The sequence below is a fragment of the Pistacia vera genome, unplaced genomic scaffold, assembly GCF_008641045.1.
Source record: "Pistacia vera cultivar Batoury unplaced genomic scaffold, PisVer_v2 Contig36, whole genome shotgun sequence".
Taxonomy (NCBI): Eukaryota; Viridiplantae; Streptophyta; class Magnoliopsida; order Sapindales; family Anacardiaceae; genus Pistacia; species Pistacia vera.
This window is the reverse complement of record NW_022196179.1, coordinates 1403536-1430096: the sequence shown is the minus strand read 5'-3', so window position 1 is coordinate 1430096 and position 26561 is coordinate 1403536. Positions and strand designations below refer to the sequence as shown.

Here is a 26561-nt window from a genome sequence, read left to right as displayed (position 1 = left end):
CCCTTAGTATTTCATCGGATTTTGGTGCTCAATGTAACGGATTAAAAAGTGGGAAACTATTATCTAATGATACGTGGGATGAGATACCATGAAGAAAAAAAAATATTTACGTGGCATTATTTACATTTTTTATATTTTTGTTTTTAGAAAGAAATCAAAATGAAAATAACAAATTTGATTTTGCATTTTCAAATTTTGAAAATGTGTTCGTTATCATTTATATTAAGAATAATATTTGAAAATTAAAACAGTAAAAATATGTTTGTTATTATTTTCTTATAAATATATTATAATTAATGTTACACCCACAACCTCTGATAAAACTCATTATCATTATGAGCCAACTAATTATGAATTATTATATCGAAATTATGAAAAAAAATTTATGAAAAAAAGTTATAGATGTAACATCTTCTTATATTATATATATATAGATCCTTGTGATACAAAAAAAACAAAACAATAATATTTTGTTATTGTTTTCTTGCGATAAACATAAAATATAAAAAAAAAAAATTATGCAATGTATTTTCAGTTTTTAAGTCATTTATGATATTTTCTGCTTTCCACTCTAGAAAAAAGAAATTATAAATGAACAAGTGATACATTTTACAAGATAAAATGGAGAATAAAATAAAACAAAGAAAAAAAAAAAGTGAAATCAACGGTTTTAAATGAGTTGCCTAAACGATTATCAATGTTTTTTATTACATAAAATTATTAAATTGGTTCTACATTTCGTTAATGTTTGACAATCCAACTTCCATTCGTACAAAAAAGTTCCGAAACATGAAACTCCGAAGAAACTCAAGCAACGGGGAATTTCCACACCGGAAGCTAGAGAACTCATTCAAAAATTTTGACACCTCAACTCAACTACAGATCTTCCTCTATACTAACATGAATAACTAAATCAATTATCTGGAAACTCTACTACTGCAAGTTTACATGTCTTTGCCTGCAATACCTTGACTGATGCAGAAACGATGTGTCAGGGCACCAAGAGCATGCCCTGTAATTTGAGTGCATATGATGATCAAAATCATTGATTGAGCGATTCCCTCCTTTTGGAAGCAAAATCAGATTTCAAACATCTGTCGAATACAATTATGCAATGAGCTTGATTATAGAACCTCGTGAGCCTTTCCGTAATATCTGTTTATGAATGGAGCCTGCACAGAAAAGTTAGAATGCAGAAAAAGTATTAGCGGAAAAACCGTGTATTCATACAAACTGATATGACATTATTCTGATAATTTATTTTTAGCTTTCCCTCTTCTAGTTGCATCGTGCTAGAGCAAACTCCAAAAGCAAGAAATACTAAGATGACATCTGTGTCACTGTCTACTTCATGCACAAGATTCTTTTGTAAAGCAAGCTCAATAACACTTTCAAGAGACCCATCTTTCTACATTTATATTCCAATTTCAAGTTTTCTATAAAAAGGGCACAAGAGCTCCGACAAAATATGTACTTGACTCTACGCTTTATTAATACACGTAACAAGCTTCCTTCTTATGAACAATATAATAATAATGATAATGATAAAAACAATGTGTGTCAGTATACTGCTTAAAATATCTAGTTCTGGGAAATGATTGACCTGTATCTCAACAATTATTAGCCTAAAACCAAGATCTAGCAAATAGTGTCAATGCTGCTTTTAATGACCAAATGGCATAACAGAAACTCAAAGGACGTATGCATCAGATAAATATAAAGCAGTAGTCTTCAAGTTTTACCTTCACATTTGATATGTCTGGTGTATCGGGTGTTTGGACAGGATAGAACTTGTAAAACCTCATTTTGTCGAATGCTGCTTTAGTCTCTTCACTCATTTCCTCAATGGCTTTTTTTCGGGCTTCCCTTGCCTTAAAAAAAGAAGAAATTAGTAGAATTATTAGAGCATGTCTACAACAACAAATATCTGTTAAAAAAATACCTCTCGATTGGCTTTCTTGGCTTCTCGAACTTTCTCTTTTACAAACTCCTGAGAATGATAAGGAGGAAAAAAAAAAATCATTATTCACTCCAGATTATTTAAAAGCTAAATATTACTTTCACATCTTTCATTGTACTTCACCTTAAAGGCATCCTTTTGATCTTCAGTCAATGCCTCCTCCTTTACCAAATCGTCAGTGAACTCCTACAAATTTATAGATAAATTTAGTAAAATAAATAAATTCTTCTTTTTTCCACTCTCTCTCTCTTTCTTTTTGTTGTGAAAAAGGGGGAGAGACATAGAGAGTAATGAAACAAAACAATATAGAGAAATCACACGAGAGCTAAATCCCATTCGAGCACAAATTGAAAAACCTATCCATATAAACTCATATTTAAGCCAATTAAATATAATTACAAGATGACTGCAAAAAGCTAGTTAAACATCAATCCCAGCAATCCCATTCGAGCACAAATTGAAAAACCTATCCATATAAACTCATATTTAAGCCAATTAAATATAATTACAAGATGACTGCAAAAAGCTAGTTAAACATCAATCCCAGCCAAAAGAAGTTGTTTTAAAATAACAAACCCCATATTTCAAGGAAACTTATATTGTCAAAAGGACCCCAATATTCGCGAGCTTTAAAGCTAATAATAGGCACAAACTTCAAATTCCATGTTATACTAGAACTTAAACTTTAAAAGACAATTTTATACCTCAAGTTCATCTAATTCCCAATCAAATGAACAAACAACCTGCAAGAATAAAAAAGAAAAATCAATCCAAACAATTACAACATCTTCCCAAATTATCAAATAAAATTAATCAACACAGTTTGTTAACAAATAACCAAGAGAACCCCTTTATATCAAAACTATGACCCTACCGGTGGTTCAAGTGGGTACATAATTTGAACCTCGGTACTTTGTTCAAATTCATCTTCTTTGAATGGCTGGTAGAAATCTGTCAACAAGAATATAAGGGTGTCAATTAAATAGTGTAGATCCACAAGCAATGGCAACAATATAAGATGGAACACCAACATGAGGTGTATGAGTGGACAGTCATTTTTCCTCCTTTTCAATCATGCACCCCACCCCACCCCACTCTTCCTAATCCACAAACTCAAATTAAGCAGATCCCCCTTCAAGGTTGGTATGAGAAGGATTTAATCCCCAGAGCTCTAACGAATTAAGCTAGCCCCTTGGGGGTAGTTGTCATTATTCCTCAATAGCCAATGAAAGTGAAAAATCTGATTATTGCCGCGTACAAAGCATCAATGATCATACACATAATTTTCACCATTATATGTGAGCAAGAGAATCTATTTTTTTTTTTCATTTATTACGTTTTGTCCTTTTTCTTGCCACAACTTACTTTTCAGGAAACAGAAAATAATTCTGTCTCTTATACTATGATTTGTTCTAAATCACTACAAAATTTATGTGCAACGCAGCAATGTTAACATAAAAATACAGCTCTAAAACTTACAAGGCAAGCAGTATTCATATTTCTTAAGGCGATCTAACTTCAAATGTCTCAAAGCACTCCTGCAAAAGGATTTCAAATGCATAAGTAAAAATAATAGAAACACACCTTCACATTTGCAATATATATATATATTTACCATCAGTAAACAACTTATCTGACATCTAACTAGTAACGTAACATAGACCATGCAACCTACAATTTATCAGATCATTTAATCTAATAAAACAAATTTGAAAAGTGCAAAGACAACTTTACCTTCTCTGAGTGCAGCCCAAGATATATATTTGAGATTTCAGCCTCTCTACTTGCCTGTCTCTGTAGAGGAATTAAATTATCCAATGATATCAAAATTTGTGAAATAATCTTAAAAATGAGTGAAGAGAACCATTTCTATAAAATCAATTCAAAAACAGAAGAAAAAGAAGTTCAATTGTAGATACCTTTTTTCTAGAGGTATATATGGAACCCAGTCCATTTTCATTTCCTTCATGGGAATAATTTCTTCAGCCTCTCTTTGAACTGAGTTAATCCCTATCTTATCAGAAGGTGGGAAAGGAGAAACAACCTACACAAATAAGAAAATATATGAATGGAGAAACTTGAAAACCCAGGAATAAAAATTGATTTTTGCAACGAATTAACATTCTAGAAGCAAATAAACTTACAGCCACCACCACAGGTATGCAGATGAGTTTGTTCTCCCCCTTGTATGGGACCAATTGAGCTGCAGGACGAGAAAACTTAATAAAAGGGTAGCATAAAGAATTCAATTAGCTTACTGTAAGTCAATCAAGGATAGACATCAGGTAAGCTGCCCTCAAAAGAGTTTCGTTTTCTTAGAATAAATTTTCTGTTCTCTCAACTACAAAAACTGTTTGGCTAACCCTTCCCCAAAAACAATCCATAAAAACTATCCTTGAAACACCTATAATTTTTGCAATAGCCACTGTTTTTTTTGGTGTTTTGAGAAACTCTTTTGCATAGTCGTCTGCCTTCTATAATGTAAACAAGAACTTAATTTACACAATTGAAACAATTTCCTGATTCCAATTTCCCAAACGTGTACCAATATTAAAAACAAAATAAAATAATTCCTCTTCTCATCCCTGAGAGCATGTTCCTGAGAACAGACAACAGAAAACCCCAACAAACAAGCCCTATGAAGTCCAAGTCTGCAAACTTACGCTCAGTACAGCCAAAAAGATAAACTTTCTCCCCATGGAGCTTTCCTCCTTCTTCAAATGCATCCTGGCCAAGAATTAAACAGGATATTTACCACTTATCAGTCTGGTTGATTCTTTAAACCAATGAACACTAAAGAAAAATAAAATAGACGAAACAGCAAAATGAAAATGAAAACATAAAAAGCAATGATGTTCTTGAAACTCACTTCCAGATTTGAGAAGTCCCACTTGAATTGGTAGAGTGAGTCCAATTGATCCCACTGACAGGAAAACATGTACATACATCAGGAACAGAACTTACTTGACTATACAGACAGAGAAGCAACATACATGAATAAACAAAATTAGAGTGTTAATCAAACCTCTGTTCCAACAGGGAATGCCACCTTCCATAAATCTTCCTACAAAACATATGATTGGCAAATTTAAATCAGGTAAAACTGAACATAGTCAATTGAAAATCATTTCCAACCACCACCCCACCCACACTCACACTCGAGAATGTGCAGGTATGTACAGGCATAATACAGAGAAAGCAGCACTACCACTGCATATTCTAATGAAAATTTGCAAACAAAATTTACTTATGTTCAATTATTAATTGTAAGTTCATATTTACCGGGTCCATATTGTTAAAGGGATGCGTTATTATAACATCTAACAAGGCACTTGTTGCATAAGACATGATACCAGTAACATCAACGCCAATTAGTGATAAAGGTCATTGAATTTAACTAATACAAAATCATACTTCACAAGCAAAAAATTCTTTTTCCTTTGATTTTATACTTCCAAAACCTAACTAAGCCTCTCAACAGTTTACACTTCCTATTCTTTTTCACTATCTTCATGCATAAAGTACAGCAAAAACGCTAACTCACAACTTCGTTTCGGAAAAAAAAAAAAAAAAACTCACATTTGTAACACTAATCAACTCAATGTTGAAACAGGCCTATCCCTTCACCCAAGTTCAAAAACCGCAAATCATTTACCAGCTCCTAAATTTTCTCAGCACCCAAACAGAAACCTCCAAAAATTGTAAAAAAGAAAAAAAAAAAACAAAGATTCTCCAAAATGAACACAACAAAAAACACGTTATCCTTTCTGCATCCTGCAACATTACCAGTCCAGTACCACACAGTACTCCGCCAAACCACAAGCTCAAAAGAACCAATACCAGCACATGTTCGATATGAAAAAGCAGACATTAACATTTTGCAACACTAATCAACTCAATGGAAACAGACCTATTCCTTCACCTAAGTACACAAGTTCAAAAACCTAAAATCACTTTCCACCTAAATTTTCTCAGCAACCAAACACAAACCTCTAAAATTTTACAAAAAAACAAAAAGTGTCCCAAACGAACACAACCAAAAGCGCATTCCGCATCTGTTAATATAACAAGTCCAGTACCACAAACTACTCCGCCAAACCACGTGCTCAATATGAAACAGCAGAAATTGACATTTACTACCTTCAACTAAGTACACAAGTCAAAAACTCAAATCACTTTCCACCTCCAAAATTTTCTCAGCAACCAAACAGAAACCGCTAAAAATCGCTACAAAAAACAAAAAGTCTCCAAAACGAACACAACCAATAACACATTATCCTTTCCACATCTGGTAACATTACCAGTTCAGCACCACACAGTACTCCGCCAAACCACGAACTCAAAAGAATCAATATCCGCACGTGCTCAATACGAAAAAAGCAGAAATTAATAAACAAGAGGAAGAAACATTCATATTACCAAGCTGCGCTGATCTTCGAAGTACTCCGGCTCGGCTTCCGGCTTGGCGGCCTTGACGCGCTTGGCTCGAGGAGCTTTGGTGTTCTGCTGCTTCGGCTGCTGCTGCTCCTCCTTGTGGTTGTCCTGCGAAGAAGACGAAGCTTTGGAGGCGTCGGCGCCATCTTTGGTGGCGGCCTTTCGCTTAGCGCCCTTCCTCATTGTCGTTGCTATGAAGCTGAGAGTTCTAGAGAGAGAGATAGGGTTTGGGTCCTTGGGATTTGGATTTGGATCGGAGTGACAGAATTTGAATTTTAGAGAGAGAGAGAAACGAAGAGAGAGTTTTGAATGTAGGTTTATATAGGGATTTTAATTTTCGACGTGAATTTCACGCGGATTGTCTCGGTTTGAAAACGAGAGGAGTGTGTATATTTTTGTGCGGAGAATAAATATCACAAGGCCCATAATATATTACAAAGCTTCCAAAGTCCCCCTCACGGCACAGTCAAGTCATGGGGAGGCAAGTACGATTGTGTTTGTTTTAATATTTTTACACTATCATATCCGTATCCTACCTAAAATACACATTTGTTTTCTTATTATAAAAATTCTATTCTATTTTATTCAATTTTTTAAACCTCCTAAGTTTATTAATTTAACTAAATACCCCCAAAAAAGTTTAATAACAAAAACACCCCTATCCACCCACAGTTGCCAAATTTCGGCCACCACCGTCAGAAAGTGCCTAGAATCTAGTATAATGGCGTACCACTGGCTGGATCTGGTCGATAGTGCACCAATCTAGCCTTTTTCGACCAGATCTACGGCCAAAGATCTAGTCGTAGCTAGTCTTCAACGACGGCCATATCTTTGGCCGTAGTTGACGACCAAACGCAGCAAGATCTGACCATCAACAGTCAAATCTAGCCATAGATCTGGCATTTTCCAACATCCACGGTGGATCTAGCTGGAAAACACCGTATCAACGTACCACAAGCCAAATCTAACCAATTGTGCGCCGATACGTTGATTCCAGCCACCCTCCAGCGGTGGTGGCTAGCTGCCAATATTGAATGGGTGAGTGGGAGTATTTTTGTTAATTTTTAATATTTTATTACAAGAGTGTTTAGAAATTAACAAACTTATGGGGTGGTTTTATAATTTTTAAATCTTACCTCGTAATAACTACTCAACTCTTACTTTTTCAAAAATCATATCCAAATACTACAATACGCACCCGAGAACTACTGAGAGACAGATCACAGATGTCTGTAAATTGTTTCGGATAACCTCCAGAGATCCCTGAAGTTTCCTGATGCTTTATAAAAACCCAAATGCAGTGGCAACCTTATCCCTCACATATTTTTGCTAAATTCATGACCTTACCTGCCCTTTGCTCATCGATTATGGTAAAGACGTAAAGGGGACTTGAGTGATGATTTTGGAAAACGTGAGGGAAATGTTTGTAATTATCTATAAATTTTTATTTCAGGCTTTTCATGCTATATATTTATATTAAAAGATTTTTTGATGAATTTTCAATCGATTTTGAGAAATTTTAGAAAGATAATTTTAGTGCAAAAATAAATTTATGAAAGCTTTTTTTATTCAAAATCAAAGGAAGTAAACCTTATCATTGTACTTATTTAATTGCCACTATTTATTTATTGGAAGAGTCGTAAGTGGTATATTATCGACAACAGTTAGATAAGTCATATTTTAGAGTTTTACAATCTGTTTTTCATAATAAAGGTAGATTAACTAAACAATTTTATGAAAATTTTAATGTATGGTTCTTGTTCATTTTAAGGTGAAATTCACTAACTTCCTATATAAGTTCACATAACTTTCGGCACAAAAATTAAATTTGTTGAGAAATTATTTAAAAAATAATAAAACATGGGCTTGACAAGGTGGGCCACTTAAGGGCTCCCTTTAATGTTATTAAGTCATTGGGCCACAGAAGATAATTGTTGGCCATAAATATATTTTTTGGGCTTTGAGGAGCCCAAGCCAGGCCCATTTTCCAATGACGAAGGCTGTAGTCCAAGCCCCAAACCAGTTTATTTTTTTATTACAATTATATCCTTGTAGCAGGTGCAAATAAACGGCGGTCGAATAACATTAGTGTTAGAAAAAAAATAATCAAAATTACAAAGTGATTATGTACCGAAATTATGACATTAAGAAAGGAACGGGAATTATGCAAAAAAATAAAAATAAAAAAATAATAAATATATATATGCATGTTAGATGAGAAATTGTTATTTAACAATTTCTCATCTAACATATATATATTCAAACAATTTTTAGATGAGAAATTGTTTCAATTAACATGCATGAAAACCTAATAAACTCTCTCATAATTTTGATTCTATATTTTTAGCAATTTGAAAGTGGAGTGCAATTTAGTACTTGAACTAGCTATAATTAATTAAACCCTTAAATATTTTCTAATATTAAAACTTTGTCCTATTTTTCTTAATAAAATTCTCCATAGCCCACATTGACTTTCATATCTAGGGGTGGGCAAAATTTTAGGGTAGAACCGGAATCGACAGGTACCTGGGTGTCGGTTCCTGTTCCTATCTAGAACCGGTCGTAACAGGGTAGGTTATGGTTCCAAAAAATTAGAACTGATACTATGCGATTCCGGTTCAGGTTCCAAATCAAAGGAATCGAAACTGGGACTAAATTGATATAATATTAAAGAATAGGGGTTTCTTAATATTTTGCATATGGGATTTTGCATATCATATAAATATATAAGAAAATTTTGGTTTTTTTATCTTAGTATCAAAAGTCTTATTAATTTTCATTAAAAGATCAGTTTTTCAAAATATTCTTATTAATATTAAGTTTCACTTATTACTTATTAAAAAATTAAATAATAGCTTTTAAATGTTTATTATCGGTGAAAACAAACAATTAAATACTTATAATCAAGCATCAAACATCAAGTAAATATAAACAAATATATTATTTAATGTTTTGCACTTAATTGTTTGGGGTGTAATTGTAATTTTATTAGGGTTTATTTGTNTTTTAAATTTTACCTCGTAATACTCCCATATTCAATTATCCAATACTATTCCCAAAATAATAAACCAACCGCACCCATTATTGTTTTTTCCTATGTACGGCTTTGATCTCCTAAAAAAAAAATTTGTAATTCTCCCCTTGGGCTTCGAGTCTCGTATAAAATTCTTGTTTAGACAATTCAATAATGGGAGAAAGCTTTTAACTAATAAATCGATCTTCAAAATCAGTCTATCCTGGATTGTTTTCTTTATCAAAACATCAGATTTCTAAATTTTTATAAAAGCCCCCAAAAATTCTTACCAAAGCTTGTTGAATATTTTATATGTCAGTAGACATGTAAATGACGTGATATATTTATCTCACCTAATATTTTATCTGGATTTATGCATAAATGTGATGTTGCTATTAATGCACACATAGTCTCTTTTGTTCCTTTGAATAGAATCATGAATGGAATTGAGAACACTAATTTGATGTCTTATTAAGAGATAATTAATAAATTAACAGGAGAATTAATTAAATTTAAAGGGGTGGTTAAGTCGGCTGAGTTTGAATATATATAGTGTTGAGTCATGAATGGATGTACATTAAAAATATGTATGCATGCACATGTACCCATGTGAACCATAGCTAACTAGTCAAATACAAAAAAAAAAAAAAAAAAAAAATTGGCCGTCGTTTTGGCCTTTTTCGGCCATCGACGGCCACGGCACGTCGCAGATCTGGCATTTTTCGATCAAATCCGTGGTGGATCTGGCTGGAAAAGACTATAACGACGCGTTACGACACAGATCTGACCGGTCAGTGTCGTAATGCGATTTTTCGGTCAGATTCTGGTGGTGGTGGCCGAAATCTGGCACTGTAGGTGGTGGGGATATCTTTGTCATTTTACATGTTGGGGGTATTTATTAAATTAGCAAACTTAGGGAGTTTTTTTTATAAATTTTTAAATTTTACCTTGTAATACTCCCATATTCAATTATCCAATACTATTCCCAAAATAATAAACCAAACGCATCCATTATTGTTTTTTCCTATGTATGGTTTTGTGAATCAACATATCATTATTGATCGAATATTGTAAATAATTTTATAATGTGAATACCTTAATGTATGATTCAAAAATAAATAGATAGATACTAATATTAAATAATTAAGTCCTAAATATTCCAAAAAAAGGAATTAATTAAGTTAAGAGAGGCCCCAACATAATAATATTTAAATTTTGACAAACATTAAATACAAAAAGAAGGTAGTTATACCTTATTTATGATACATTTGAATGATACTTGTGATTAATCTTAAGAATATTCTCAAAATCATTAAAAACATTGAATTATTGAAACATAATCTACCATGAGAAAGGATTTGATTTTGAAGTATCCAAGGACAATTTATACAATATCAATCCAAAAGCTTATATAATGAATTAAAAATTTATAATGTTTAATTAAATAGGGTTTATTTCATTTACCCTTTATGAGATCGATTGTTATAAAATATATCTATAATTATAAAGAAATATTATATATATTCTATTTATAAATTATCAAAAAACCAATAAAAATCCCAAAGAAAATATTGAAAACTCGACCTCCTCATAATATTAAATTATTTTATAGAGATATATGAAAAAAAAGACCCGATTAAATAAATAAATATGTTTTAGGAAACAACCAAGTAGAGACAAAATTAACACATATAATTGAGTTGGCCCTAGGCATTAGTGGACAAATAAAACCCTAAAACCTAATCTGTTTCTTAATGAGAGAATAATTGTGTTTAGTGTTGACTTAATTACGCTTAATAATTCATTAATTCTTCAGTGATTCCAGCAAAATTTTCTGACAAGCAATGATAAAATTTTCCAGGTTTTTGGACCCATGTCAGAGATTTTATATTGATCGTCTCAATCCTTAAAAAGAGAAGAATTTAACTATATAATAAAACTTAATGTAACTTTAATTAATTAATTAACAATATATCTTTATTATGTTGGACGGTCTTATCACATCAATAAAGTAAGACAATAACTGTTCTACATAAAGTATTTTTATACAATCAGCTTACATGTTCTTTCCAGTAACCAATAGTAAACCCTTATTAGTTTGTTTAATTACTAAAATACTCTTCAAGCTTTCACTAGCTGCATGTTGCAGCCAGCCAGGCTTATATTATATAATATTTATTAAAAAAAATATATTAATTTTGTCTTACACTACAAGATTCTCAAATATATTCACACTCCAGTCCCCTTCAAACCAAACTAACATGGACAGACTCAAAGGATCCAACAGCCCCATCAGAAAAATGAAAACAAATCTCAATCTCTGCCTTCCACGCCTCCAAAGATTCAACACCACCACCTCCTCATCCTCTTCCTCCGCCACCTCCGCCGCCTCCCGACCCTCCAAACCCCTCACTCCCATGACCCTCCTTGAGCGTTTTCGTGAAGCGGTGTTTCGTCTGATCATGCTCTCCGCGCTTTCAAAAGTTCAAAACAATCCAACAACGACAGCAGCAACAACAGCAAGGACAAGGGCAAGGACAACGTGTTCGTTATCGTCTTCTTCCTCGATATCTCACGCGTCACAGTCGTATTATTACAACCCGGCGGATCCCCACCACAGCGAGGCCGTCGCCGACTGCATTGAGTTCATCAAGAGGAAGGCCTTCAGTGATCAAGATGATGATGATCAGAGCCGTGAATCGAGTGCCAGTATCAGCTCCAATATTACTATTGTACACGATGCAGCTGCTGCAGCCACCGAGATTATATGATTTTCATTTTTATGATTTTTTTTTTTTTCAGTTTATTAATAGATTTAAGATATTGGTGAGGGGCTGTGGATGTGATAATTTCAAGTTCAGGTGTGAGATATATATTTAGATTTGTAAAATAGTTTAATTATGTGTATCAAACTTACAATCAATTTTACATTTTATATGTTATAAATTTTATTTTGGATAGAAAAAAAAAAAATTGTGGTTAAAATATTATTTATTTTTATTATTTTAAATAAATTGTGACAATAATTAGTTTGATTCTACAATATGGACAGGGGTGGATCCAAATATATCTGATATTATGGACCAAAATAAAAACTAATTACATATTAATATTTTTGTCTTTTAATATTTCTGTTAGGGTGGGTAAAATCCAGAAATTATACATATTAATAGCTTTTTTTTTTTTTTTTTTTTTAAATTTGAGGGTGGGCCACTAGGGTAGCATCCGCCCCTAATGTAGAGGTAACGTTACTTGAAACCAGGTAATCAGGTGAGGCGATAGAGACTCTTGGGTGTATTACTTAAGAGGTAATGAGTTCGATTCTCTTCGGTTGTGAATAAGGGTGGTCACTGAAGGTTTTATTTGATCGTTAACTTCAGAGTTTCAGGAGATTAATCGAAATATGCGTAAATTGACTCGGAGTCGGACACACCCAGTCACCGAAAGAAAAAAAAAAGAGTGATCCAAGGGCCAATTATGGGAGTGTAACGTTACTACTAATAATATAATTTTTCCAATTATTAAATCGCAAAAGGATATATAATTTGTTTAAACTGAATTTATCTTAATAATACTCACCCAATTTCACATTCTTGATCAGTTCATAATCTCATTTATTTGACTGGAGAGAAAGTGATAAAAGTAAAATCAGGACATAAAATAATGCAAATCCACTTGTTTCTTGTTTGTTTGTAAGCTCTGCACTCTTAAATTTTTATACATATTAACACGGACTTGAGCCAACAAAATTAAAATTAGGTTATAATTTTTGTATAATCAAAATCACATGTGTATTTGGGCACGAGTAATACTAGCTAGCCTTACAAAGATGCATACAAAGAGACATACAAAGAGTCAAATTCAGCGTTTAAAATTCATGATTCTCTCTCTCTCTCTCTCTCTCTCTCTCTTTCCCTTTTTTAAGGGCTGAATTTGACTCTTTGTATGCCCCTTTGTAAGGCTAGTATTACTCATTTGGGCACGGTCATTTCTGATTTTTTGAATGTACCCATAGCGCAAGGCATTAAAAAAAGGGAAAAAAATAATTTTTTTTCGATGCCTCGGCCTTTTGCATTGTGTGTGGAGTCTTTTCCTCTTTCGAGTCGAGGGCATGTGGCTGTTGGGTTTTTGTCGCCTATTTAAGCATTGTCTTATGGGTTTCTTTGGTTTTGTTCTTAACCCAGGATATGTCTCGAGACGGAAAGAGTGTATTGTGAACATATATAGTGTATAGGCTATTTTTTTGGGTTCTAACCTAGAGAACAATAACGCTATGGACATCAACATTTTTACACCGAAATCGTGTACTAACCTACGTGTCCCCTGACTCACACTAGCAATCCAAACACGTTTCACGTTAATAATTTTTTTTTCTAGTGAACGACCGTTCATCAAATATGGACGGTCGTTCACTTACATGGACTCTCGTCCATATTATATGGACGGGGGTCCATTTACTACGGACGGGCGTCTCCATTTAAAGGACGCCCGTCCATCAGTAAAATAGAATAATTTTTTTTTTTTTTTATAAAAATTAGGGACGACCGTTCATAGGTTATGGACGGCTGTCCCTAAATATTGGACAGACGTTCATATTTTAATGGACGCCCGTCCATTAACAATTCTTTTTAAAAAATTAAAAAACATTTAGGGACGACTGTTCATCCATTATGGACGGCCGTCTCTTCATTTTGGATGGGCGCCCGCAAATAAGGGATGGCCGTCCTTAATCTAAATATGAAAATAAAAAAAAATAAAAAAACTTTGGGGACGCCCGTCCATAAATTGTGGATGACCGTCCCTTATGTTTGGACGGACGTCCGTAAGGAATGGACGCCCGTCCATTATTTTGGTTTTAAAAAATAAAAGAAAAACTTTGGATGACTGTCCATAAATTGTGGACAGCCGTCCTTTTAAGTGTGGACGGGCGTCCGTTTTGGGTAGTGCACGGTCACCCTGCTCAGCCATAAATGGTTGAATCTTACTCTTCTTCGAACCCTCCGGAAACAAAAGTGAACACAAACAGCTCAGTAGCAATAGAGGTTGCGATAGCACGAGACTTTTTCGGCCATCCTCTTTGGGCTTTTCAGAAGACGGTTGAGTGGAGAGAGATTTGGAAAGTGAAACTTTATGCAATCTGCCATACGGTGGAGATGGTTTCGCGAATGGGCATTCAGAACCTTTGGGTAGAGTCTAACTCATTATATGCAGTCAAGATGATTAACTCCCAATGCAAGCCCTACCAACCTCATTTGAAACAACATCAAGCTTCTTCTGGTCCTCCCCCTGAACGTTGACAGCACCTTGAATGCCAGTCAAGTTGGAAATGCTGGCTATCTGAACCAAAGAAGCTATCTGCTTACAAGCTGTAGAGATGCTTGAAAGCACAATAGTGAGCTCTACATCAATAGCTTGTTCCTGCTTCAACAACCAGTTTGTGAGTGTTTGAATCTCAAACACACTTTTCTTCTTGGTTTCAACCTCTGACGCCGTCCCTACAGCCATGCACTTGACATCGGCACCAACATGTCTTCTCTTGACATTAACGTTGTTGCAGTTACTGGGACATGAGACAAGTGTTTTGGTATCAAACCCACACAGTTGATAAGGAGAGAGATGAGATAGAGAACCAGAGCTTGATAAAAGAAGTTGTGAAGAAGATGTAGCTGAAGTTGAAATTTTAAAATTTTTACAGCGATATGGACGCCATTCAAAGACGCTGAGGAAGCATTCAAAAAGACTGTAGAGTTGGATAGGCTGATTGATATGCTCAGAGATGCAAATCCCAAAGAATTGGGCTGAGCACTTAGGCAAGTTGAAGCTCCGAAACAAGAGCTTGGTTCAGTCTTGGTGCAGAAGGACGAGTCAATCTTGTTGCAAAAGGAGGTTAAATTATCAAAAGCGAAGAAGAAGCAAGCTGAATTGGAAACAAGAGCTCGGAGTATGTGCTTTTTGGACATTCGTCCTTATAATTTGGACGACCATCCATGTTAACTGGACGCGAGTCCATTGCATTTGGACGAGCATCCATTGTTTTTAATTTTTATATTTATATTATGTACAGACGTTCTTTATTTGCGGACATCCGTCCCAAATTAAGGGACGGCTGTTCGTAACTAATGATTCTTAGATGTTTTTTAATTTTTAAAAAAGAATTGTTAATGGACGGGTGTCCATTAAAATATGAACGCCCGTCCAATATTTAGGGACAATCGTCTATAACCTATGAACGATTGTCCTTAATTTTTTTATAATTTTTATTTCATTTACTGATCGTAGTAGATGGATCCCCGTCTATATAATATGGATAAGAGTCCATATAAGTGAACGGTCGTCCATATTTGATGAATGACTATTCACTAGAAAAAAATTTAATAACATAAAATGTGTCTGGATTGCTGGTGTGAGTCAAGAAACATGTAGGCTGGTACAAAATTTTGATATAAAAACCCCGGTGTCTGCTGCATTCTTGCCTAGAGAATTGTCTGCATTGCCTTTTTCTGGTTTTTTGTATATTCTTTTTCATTTTATTGATAAAAGCTTACTTATATAATAATAAAAAAAAAATAAAATTCACATGTATATTGAATGATACTGCCTACCAAATACATGCTCTTGACACGTGTTGTAATTATAAAAGTAGATAATATTTTAATAAATTAAAATTAATAATTTATTCTTCTGGGACACGTATGACTGAGTTATGCAGTGATTGTTCCAGGTGTGACTGTCATTAGCATACACGCATTTGAAGTAATAAAGCCATTAGCTATATTTTGTGACTTCTCCAAATGAAAAAAGCATAACCCTCAAATGGGTTTTACTTTTACAATATATGTGCTTAATTTGATTAGTTTCTTTATATGCTAGCTTATAAATATTGGTGTTACGAGAGCAATTATATGCTATTACACATGAAATTTCACAACCAACAGCGCTTATGAGAACGACACAGGAACATGATCTTGTAGGACACTTCTTGCTTCTAATGTCACTCTCCATGATGGAATATGCTTTCTAATTTTTTTTTTAATCCTATAAGACGCCTCAAATTTGTTTAATAGAGACTTTGTGCTCTTGCATCTATAATGTGTGTGAAGAGCAATTATGCTTGTGGTTTGCTTTCCCAAAGTTTGGGTTTTAAGTCTTATCAAAAACTTCAATTTTAAATAGTAGGTTCTATGGATGCTTAGGGGTGACCAAATTTTTAGGGTTGAACAAGGGTGTCGATTCTAGTTCCAAATTTGATGGAATCGGCATTGTGCGGGTCGAGGTCTAATTCCAACAATCGAGGAATCTGATTCGAGAATCGAAACCGGAATCGAGGTCCAAGTACCCGTCGGTTCCACCAATGGGTGCCCCCGGTGGAACCGACGTGTACTTGGGGTGTATTTGTAATTTTTGCAAATAGTTGGGGCTGTGTTTGTAAGTTTTTCAGGGTATGTCTATCATTTTTGCGAATGTAAGGGGTGTATTTGTAATTTTTTGTGACCACTGTTGGGTACGCGGACCTAGACTCAGAATCGAAACTCATGGTACAGATAGTGTTCTGAAAACCGGACAGGATCGGCCAGTTGGACCAGTTTGACCAGGAATTGGCGTCATCTATGGTCCAATTTCCCTTGAAAAGCCGGTATCCTTAATCAAAATGGATTGAGTCATAGTTGGACGTCGGAATAGTGTCAAATTACGGTCCAATTGTGAGTCAATCCCGCTAGATTCTAGCATCGTTCAAGGGAGATAACAACACCATAAGACTTGGCAGCACCTCCACAACAAAACCCATCCATTTTCAGTGGCCACCATCTAGCCTTTCGTCGCTCGCTGTCCACCTATTGTTCAAGCGACCGTCGGCCTTCCTTCTTGATTCTAGCTAATTCCAGTGCCATCAGAACTCCCTGACACCACCATAAGGTTTGCCGACACCTCTACATCAAAAGCCACATCATTCCAAACTTCGATTAGCCCTCGATTGCTGTCCACCTATTGTTGACGCAACTGTCGACCTTCTTTGTTGATTCCGGCAAATTTCGGCACCTTTAAAACTCCCTGACACCACCATAAGATTCGCCGACATCTACACATCAAAAGCCCCATCATTCCAAACTTCGATTGGCTGTCGAACATCACTGTAGCCACCACTCACCAGTCTTTTTGCGCGACAAGGGTGTTTTGGATAGATTTCAAACCTTTAGGGACTTATGGGAATTATTTAGGGGTGTTTTTGATTAATTTTAAATATTTAGGGACTAACAGTAGTTTTATATAATACGGTCCAACTGACAGATTCAACTGGTCAAACCGAGAACTGAACCCATGAACGGGTCAAGGCCTAGTCCGATTTTAAGAACATTGGATAGAACTTTTAGTTTTAGGCATTTTGGAACCGGTTCTGACTAGGTCCAATTCCAATTCCTAAATCCTAGGAACCATTGGGTCTGGATCTAGATCTGGTTCTAAGGGATTGGGCTGGGTACCTTGACCCGCTCAACCCTAAATTACTTTAATTTCAATCTAACCAGAGAGCACGTCAGGGATGAAACACGTGTAGAAATGAGTTAAAACTCAATTTTTGTGATATTGCATGGTCATAAAAGCAGGCATTGCTTGTCATGTAGTGGTCAATCTATGTGTATGAAAAGGTGGAGGCCTTTTTATACAAAAGTCTTCTTTAATTGATAAATTCTATTTGTGGTAAAGAAAACAATGACCAATATGAAAATATGAAGAGCCTTCAAATATTATTTTTTTTTTTTTTTTTGGGTGTAAACAAATATGAAGAGCACTTTATACTACGAATATATTAAAAAACCCAAGTTCAGTTCAATTTTCTTTTACAACATCAAAATCTAGTTAGGATTGTACACTTATCACCTGATCAAAAGTTATTGTTCGTAGAAGAGAAAATTTTCAAAATATATCTATGAGGTTTTGCTAATACTCAGCTTTGTGGCACTTATACTAGAAATCATCACAAAATATTATCACTTATACCATTAACTTTTGTTACCTTGAATTTTTAGTTTATTTGAAAAAATACCATTTTGCCCTCACTTTTATTGAAGATGGAAAAGTATTTTTGAACCAGTCAATTTTAGTTTAATTAATATTATTAATTTTACTTAGCAACAATAGGGTTAAGACTAATTAATGTTTGGCTAATTTAAATTAGGGTTAATTAAGTTTACCAGTGATTAATTTTAATGAAATATTCTTAACAAAATGACCACAATGCCTTATAACCGTTAGAATAATTTAACGTTGTTCGTAACGAGGGGTATTTTCTAATAATTCGTAACATAATTTCCATAAAGTTGAGTATTAACAAAACCTAAAGAGTAGATATTGAAAATTTCCCTCATCAGAAGAGGCTTAACCTTATGTTTTTTAAACCATCAATCTAACAAGTAAAATGACACGGGACACTTTAAGATTTCTTGAAATGACATTTGCCCTCACCAATTATGTGATATATTGACCAAGTCGCAAATATGTCTCGAGAATATAATGCAAACACAACTTTTCCATCTTATTGAATGTTGAAAAGTTAAAGTTATTTTAAATTATAATTGAATGGATTTTTTAATATTTTAAGGCCAAACAAAGCAAAAGCAGCATATATGGGTGAGTTGGTTTCATACTGGGAAATATTACACATCCTAATTAGCTTTTATTTAAAATACCTGATTTTAATTAAGTACTTGATGTATCGATTTAGGGATATTAATATATCAACTACCACATCAGTGTGTTATTTACATGTTACTGTAAAATAGAATAATTCAAGAAAGAAAATTTGGAATAAGACTTTAACTATGTAATTTTAGAGTAAATGCCGCGTTCAATATTGTATTTGATGTCTTTGTTTTAGCAAATGAAGATTCTTGACGGAGCCAAGAATTTTGTTTAATGGGGGAATAATTTTCTAAACATAATATATCTTTTATTATTAGTATTAATTAATCTACAATTGTATAAAACTTAATAATTAACACCATTAACAATTTAATACAAAAAAAAAAAAAAAAAAAAAAAAATTAAACACGAAATTCATTAATAAAAACCACAAATGTTTGTAACATTATACTAATAACTTCAATTTTGACAAGATAATATCCCACTTCAAAATTCATAAATTCTTCTCTAAAGTAACTATGGTGTACAAAAGTTTAAGAAATGGAAACATTAATTTATGAGTGTTTTTTTACAATATAATTTAGTTAAATATATATTAAATTAAAATTATGTTATTTAAAGTTTTTAAACACCTTAGGGTGCGTTTGGTTTATTATTTTGGATAGGATTTTGGGAATAATATTCGGTAGTTGGATAGGGGAGTATTACGAGGTAAAATTTTAAAATTTATGAAAAAGCCCCTAAGTTTGCTAATTTAATTAAACACCCTAATTTATAAAATGACAAAAACACCCCCACCACCTGCAGTGCCAGATTCCAACTACCACCGCCGGAATCTGGCCGGAAAATCGCGTTACAACACAGATAGGTCGGATCTGTGTCGTAACGCGTCGTTATGGCCTTTTTCGGCCAGATCCACCATGGATCTGGCTAGAAAAGGCCAGATCCACGGCCTGCCGTGGTCGCGATGGCCGAAAAAGGCCAAAACGACGGCCATCTTTGGCCGTCAGCAACGGCTAAAGATATGGCCGTCGTTTTCGGTCAACGATGGCCAAGATTTGGCCGTCGTTGATAGGCAACGACAACAATTTCTTTGGCCGTCGTTACGGCCAAAGATGGGTAGGTCGTTGTACAGATTCCGGCTACCACTGACGGTGGTTGCCGGAATCTGACAAGTATGGGTCGCGAGAGTGTTTTTGTTAATTTTTAAACTTTTTTTCAGGGGGCATTTAATGAAATTCATAACCTTCTAGGGTCTAAAAGTAATTAAAAAATAGGGTAATATTTCTGGAATAATATGCGAAACATTATTTGGAGAATAGGATTGGGAATATGGATAATAAGCCAAACATGCAATTAATTATTTCAGTGGTGGCGCCGTCCTAGGATGCTCACCAAACACATGGGAGAGTCAAGTCAACCTCTTAATGCATGCATTTTCTTTATAAATAGGACATCGAAATTGTATCAGAACTAGTAACAATCATGGCTTGTTCCATCTCTTTGTCTAAAATCGTCTTTTCCGCCATTGTTATGCTCATCATCTCTGCAAAAATCACACACCAATATCCCTACTACAGATGCACAATAAACTCAACAACTTATTCTCCCAATGTTGCCTTCTCAAGAAACCTCAATCGAACTCTCTCTTCCCTAATCTCAAACGCCAACCTCAGCAATGGATTTTACAACACCAGCACCGGCGGCCTGCTGGACGGCACCGATAAAGCCTATGGTCTCTTTCTTTGCAGAGGAGACATCGCTCCAGATTTTTGCCAAAATTGTGTCAAGGCCGCTAGGGAAAAGATCATAACCCTTTGTCCAAAACAGAAGGAAGCAATTGTATGGTATGATGAGTGCATGTTAAGGTACTCAAACAGGGCAATTTTCGCCGACATGGAAGAGAAACCTGGTTATTGGTTGGAGAACATGAACGATGCTTTGAATGCGAGTCAGTTTAAGGAGAGTTTGGATGGGTTGATGAATAGTTTGATCAAAAAGGCTGTGGGTTCTAGCAATTTTTTTGCCACAGAAACAGTGAATCCCTCAACTGTTACCAGGCTATATGGGCTGGCGCAATGCACTCCTGACATTGTTTCATCTGACTGCAACAAGTGCTTGGATGACTGTGTCAGTGAGATGTCTGAATGCTGTTATGGGAAGGAAGGAGGTAGAGTCTATAAGCCTAGTTGCAATATCAGGTTTGAAATGTATCCTTTTTACTCTCAATCACCTCCACCTCCACCTCCACCTCCACCTCCACCTCCATCTCTACCACCACTAGGACCACCTCCACAGCCAGCATCCTCAACAAGTGGTAAGCATTTGATTTTACAAATTTTTTGGATTATCGGATTCATTTACATCAGACCAATTAGCAAGTTTGTGCTTGTAATGGCCTGCATACCGACTTCCTCTTACGGGGCTTTGAGAGTTACGTTGTTCTTTCACGTATTGTTTTGGGTTCGAATGAAGAGAGATGTGCTGTAAATCTCACTAATTGAGGTGGATAAGAGAATATTCCGAACCCCACCATATGAGGTGACTAGAACGATACATGAAGAACATAACTCTTGGTTTCCCACCAGAGGAAGTGGGCATGAGATGTTACAGTGCATGCCAGATGCACGATTATGACTCTAGGTCATTCATTGAATGCATATACATCTGATGAACATTTGATTAATAATAAGAAATAAAATGATCAAAATTTATTATTATTTGCTAAACTTACCAGCTGATAATATGAATTGCTAAACTCATTCCATCTACGTTTTTTGCCGAAGTGAATCATTTGACTCTGTCTAGCTAGAATATGGCTAAGTATATTGTGTCTTAGGGAATCAAATATTTCTTGTGTATGCAGGAAATAGGCAGATCTCCCCAAAGAGGATTATTGAAATTGGAGTTCCTACAGTACTTGTCTTCACAATAATTTTATCCACTTCATGCTATTGTCTCTTACGTTGGAAAGCAGGGAGAAAGTACAGAGCTGTAAATAAGGGAAATGGTAATATATATATATATAACAAAACTAAAAAGCTTTTGTTTTATCATATTCTAACTAATACTAACTTAAAACTTCCATTTTTTTTTTTTTGGTAAAGTATTATCTCCAGCTGGTGATGAAATTTCAATGGTGGAATTTTTACAATTAGATTTGCATACCATTGAAGCTGCCACACACAATTTCTCTGATGGAAACAAGATCGGTGAGGGTGGATTTGGCAGCGTGTACAAGGTAAGAAACTTTCCCTTTTTTCTTTCTTTCTTTACAATGAAATAAGCAAAATTTTATCCCTAAGGATCCGACCAGATGAACTCACACCATCACAAAATGACCCTGCCCCGACGCGACCATGTTGCCGGAAAATTTGAAAAACGCGTCAGGGCAAATGAGCACTGGCGCAAATTATTGCTCTGGAAACTCGTCAAGACATCATTGTCGGTAACATCATTAAGAGGTTAATTAGTATATGTATTTGCAAATGGTTGATTAATGGACTATTATCTATCCTCAGGGTACACTTCATAATGGACAGGAAGTAGCTATTAAAAGGCTATCAAGAGGTTCAGGCCAAGGTTTGCAAGAATTTAGGAACGAGGTTGCGTTGGTAGCCAAGCTTCAACACAGAAAGTTAGTGAGGATATTAGGGTTTTGTGCGGAAGAAGGGGAGAAAATACTCGTCTATGAATTTGTGCCCAACAAAAGCCTTGACTACTTCCTTTTTGGTATACGAAATTTCTTTATTTCTTCATAACATCATAAAATAAGTGTACTTCAATGTCTCAAACTCTCATCTCACAACTAAGAATTTATTATTTTGATGGATGCATGTACAGACCGTGAAAAACAAGGACTTTTGGATTGGCCAACACGTTTCAAGATTATAGAAGGAATTGCTCGAGGACTTCTGTATCTTCACCGAAATTCCAGATTCAGAATTATACATCGTGATCTTAAAGCTAGTAATGTTCTGTTGGATGAGGATATGGAGCCAAAGATAGCAGATTTTGGCATAGCAAGTATTTGTGGGATGGATCAAAGCCGAGGAAGAACAAACAGAATTGTTGGAACATAGTAAGATTTAACACAATAATAGTCCTTCTCATTATTCTTAGCAATTATTTGGATATATACTAGACTAGTATACTAATGATGCTAGATTCTAGTGGCTATATGTCTCCAGAGTATGTGTGGCACGGACAATTCTCAATTAAGTCTGATGTGTACAGTTTTGGAGTTTTAGTACTAGAGATCATAAGTGGTAAAAAGAACAATTGTTTCTATCAATCAGCTTATGCCGAGGGCCTCTTGAGCTATGTAAGCACTAACTCAATTTAATCTTACATAGAATAGAAGCTGCATTTTGTTATGAGAATTAACTGATGCTTGTCACAGGCTTGGAAACTTTGGAGGGAAGGAACACCATTAAAGCTAATGGATCAAACTTTAGGTGATTTGTTTTCCCCATATGAGGTCATTCGATGTATCTATATCGGGTTATTGTGCGTTCAAGAAGATCCAACAGATAGACCTATAATGGCAACAATATTACTCATGCTTAATAGTTTCTCTACTGCACTTCCGTTACCGAAACAACCAGCATTTTCTATTCATAGAACGACAGAGCAAAGCATGCCAAAAAAGAGTACAGATTCAATTCAATATTTAGGCAAACCCATGCCTTCATATGTGAATCACGAGCCCATCACTGAACTCTACCCTCGTTAGCACAAGGAATTGTAAACTTTCAATAGTATTTATCATTCCGTTTATCAAATTTGTTTTTCATAAATAGCTTACACCTTTGATTTTGATAAGATATATCAAATTCCATAAGGTATATATTCCATCATATGCATATATAGTAACTTTTAACTACATGAATATATAATGTTGGAGTAATGTATATATACATAATTATTCAGTCTTATCCACTCTAATCTAATTCAGTCCAATCCCAAGAAAATAATGCAATCAGGTACTATGTACAAACACGGTCTTAATATTCTATTTTTGCATGATAATAGAACGCTATATTGATGCAAAGAGGCAAGGAAACAATGAATATTTTATATAGTAAAATATCTAGAGCATGGAGGAGAAAGTGGGGCTTTCACATATAAATGGCCAGATAATGGCTTTATTAATAGATTTGTAAACATCCATGAATTACCTAAGTTGATCAATCAAAAAATTATGTTCAATTTTCATGGAACGAGGCTTTAATTATTGACCATAAGAAGTAAAAAGGGTCAAAATGTAATTTAGTATAAAGCAGAGCAATACGCTGCCGTTTTGTGTTCAAGTAAACTGTATATAACAGTCTACTTCTTTTCTTTCTGTAATTCATTCAATTGAAATACTGTTAGGGCCAAAAATCGTCCTTGGCCCAAATAGGGAAAAAGGACCATTAGCGAAGAAGGACCAAGCCCAGTCCTGCAAAGGCCCACGCCATGTTAGTTCTCTTCTAACATGAGGAATAAACCGACCCAAACTGAGCGGGCACAAGCCTCTCAAACCTGGCCCATGTCCTAGGTCCGTGGACAAATCCAAAGCCCACAACCCCCTCAGAATACTTTCCTACTCGGAGTTACTCTCCTAATCAGAATCACCTTCCTATACAGACACATAAAATGTGTAGTTAAAATGTGCGGTTTCAGATTCAAATTCTTTTGACTCCTAAGATTTAAACAAGTGATCATGACGGTATGATATTGTGCTAGTTACCTACAAGGATATATCTATTCATTCAAGCCAAATTGATACATATAAAATATGCATTCATAATTCATTACACAATTGTAATAATAAGAATATTTTTGATGGGACAGATATACTTTATTTAGATAGAGAAAAACATAGAAACATTTATAACGTGTTTTGATTAATTGACACGTCAGTAAGATAACATGTTACGAATGTTATGCGTAAGTTATTTTTCCTAAAATTGATAAAAGCTTCTTCACCTAAAACTTTCTTCTATAAATGTAAATAAAAGTTCCATTGATTCAATGATAGAGACTAAAGGGTCAGCCAAAGTGGGTTATCCAATAGGCAATTTATGGCCATAAAAATAAGCAACATATGCAAGTAATTACACATTTTATGCAAAGTGACACCAATAGAGGACATCAAAAAGAGCATTAAAGTTGCATTTGGCTACAACATGATATGTCTAAATGGCATGGAAGATGCTTTTGTATAAACCCATTTGTTGATTAAAAGCCTCATTTTGATTGTTTGATAGTGAAATTAAGTCAATTATAGAAATGGCACTTGGTCCACTACGTGGGCTTATTTCATCTTGAAAAAGAATATTGCATATCATATATAAATAAATAAATAAATAAATAAAGAATATGAATATAATAAAAGTAAGGTTAATTATCATATGAAATTACCAAAAACTTTTTCAAAAATATTATCCCTTACAAATATAAAAAAAACCCCATATACTGAAGGGGGTTTTCAATATTTTTTGAAAGTTGTTGAAGCGTTTAAGAGTTAACTATCTTTCAAGGACAAATGAAATAACTTAAATGTATAATACTTTTGGCTATGATTTACATAGGGTGCCACGGCAGTGGGTTGCTGTGCGATAGCTTCTCTTGATGATTAATTGAGGTACGCGTAAGCTAATTTAAATACATTAGTTAACAAAGAAAAAAAAAAAAAAACTCAATAATTTTATTTATCGTTAATTGAATTAGTGATAGTGTTTATTTGTGACTTAATTCTAATGAATGACTATTAGCATGTTAAGTGTATTATGTATAAGTTTTTCTCAATAAATATTAGGAATAAAAGATGCCCTTTTGACTTGACTAGTGATTTGTTGAAAGTATTAGGATAATGCAATATTTAATTAAATTAGTAATTAATAATTTCATAATCTTTGTTTATCTTAGTGGTTGTTACATCAAGAAAAAGGGCAATATCAACACTAATTATATTATCAAACTTAGTACCATATTTTTATAGGATTAGTTTATTATTTCATTTATTTTGAGAGTTACCAACTCCACCTTAGGTTTGTTTGAGATTCGTACACCCTTATAGTTTGAAAATCATCGCTCACCACCCCTTATAAACATTGTTGACTTCTAAGAAGATTTTGCTTATATTTACAAATCACCCTAATATTTTAACTAACCATTGTTAATTACATCTAAAACCCTATCAAGATTATGTTGAGTTCTCGGTGACCTTTGTTAGATTAATCTGAATTCTTGACTATCTCTCCTTAGATTACTTACCGTCCTTTCATATTTTGCTCAATCATCGCTAATCCACCTCAAACCTACCCTTTTAAGGGAGCTTTCGGAGGCCAACGGTATTACAACACAGGTCAATGTGTTCTACTACAAACAACAAGGAGGTCAATGATAGTTTTCAAATTGTAGAAGATATTTGAGAAGTACCTCTAAAAGTAAGGGTATGTCAGAGATTTTACCCATATTTAATATTTTTATTTAATTAATCCTCCATAAAGGAAGGAATAATATTAATAG

The 26561-nt window shown here is 34.4% G+C and overlaps 3 protein-coding genes across 3 annotated transcripts; 2 read left to right on the top strand and 1 right to left on the bottom strand.

Moving 5' to 3' along the window:
* Positions 1-684: 684 nt before the first annotated feature.
* Positions 685-6716, bottom strand: LOC116139929 (protein HEAT INTOLERANT 4-like). The gene is made up of 14 exons (XM_031425572.1): positions 6380-6716; positions 4986-5024; positions 4830-4883; positions 4624-4687; positions 4105-4163; positions 3880-4004; positions 3695-3754; positions 3440-3498; positions 2835-2911; positions 2665-2703; positions 2084-2146; positions 1943-1990; positions 1743-1871; positions 685-1172 (listed from the first exon to the last, which is right to left on the bottom strand). The coding sequence occupies exons 1-14, from the start codon at positions 6575-6577 to the stop codon at positions 1125-1127; spliced, it is 1062 nt and encodes a 353-aa protein (XP_031281432.1). The 5' UTR covers positions 6578-6716; the 3' UTR covers positions 685-1124.
* Positions 6717-11678: 4962 nt separating this feature from the next.
* LOC116139831 lies at positions 11679-12265 on the top strand. The gene has a single exon (XM_031425481.1). The coding sequence runs from the start codon at positions 11708-11710 to the stop codon at positions 12176-12178; it is 471 nt and encodes a 156-aa protein (XP_031281341.1). The 5' UTR covers positions 11679-11707; the 3' UTR covers positions 12179-12265.
* An 8263-nt stretch (positions 12266-20528) lies between these two features.
* LOC116139863 (cysteine-rich receptor-like protein kinase 25) lies at positions 20529-23778 on the top strand. Its single transcript, XM_031425499.1, has 6 exons — positions 20529-21301; positions 22155-22284; positions 22565-22775; positions 22887-23124; positions 23217-23367; positions 23446-23778. The coding sequence occupies exons 1-6, from the start codon at positions 20529-20531 to the stop codon at positions 23776-23778; spliced, it is 1836 nt and encodes a 611-aa protein (XP_031281359.1).
* The last annotated feature ends 2783 nt before the right edge of the window (positions 23779-26561 follow it).

Excerpts from the sequence above, each read along its gene's own strand:
- LOC116139929 (XM_031425572.1), bottom strand. The coding sequence starts at position 6,577 with ATGAGGAAGGGCGCTAAGCGAAAGGCCGCCACCAAAGATGGCGCCGAC. Across the intron at positions 3,499-3,694 it reads TTGGGCTGCACTCAGAGAAG|GAGTGCTTTGAGACATTTGA; the intron begins GTAAAGTTGTCT and ends ATCCTTTTGCAG. Across the intron at positions 2,912-3,439 it reads ATATGAATACTGCTTGCCTT|ATTTCTACCAGCCATTCAAA; the intron begins GTAAGTTTTAGA and ends TCTTGTTGACAG.
- LOC116139863 (XM_031425499.1), top strand. The coding sequence starts at position 20,529 with ATGGCTTGTTCCATCTCTTTGTCTAAAATCGTCTTTTCCGCCATTGTT. Across the intron at positions 22,776-22,886 it reads CCTTGACTACTTCCTTTTTG|ACCGTGAAAAACAAGGACTT; the intron begins GTATACGAAATT and ends ATGCATGTACAG. Across the intron at positions 23,125-23,216 it reads AACAGAATTGTTGGAACATA|TGGCTATATGTCTCCAGAGT; the intron begins GTAAGATTTAAC and ends GCTAGATTCTAG.
- LOC116139831 (XM_031425481.1), top strand. The coding sequence starts at position 11,708 with ATGAAAACAAATCTCAATCTCTGCCTTCCACGCCTCCAAAGATTCAAC.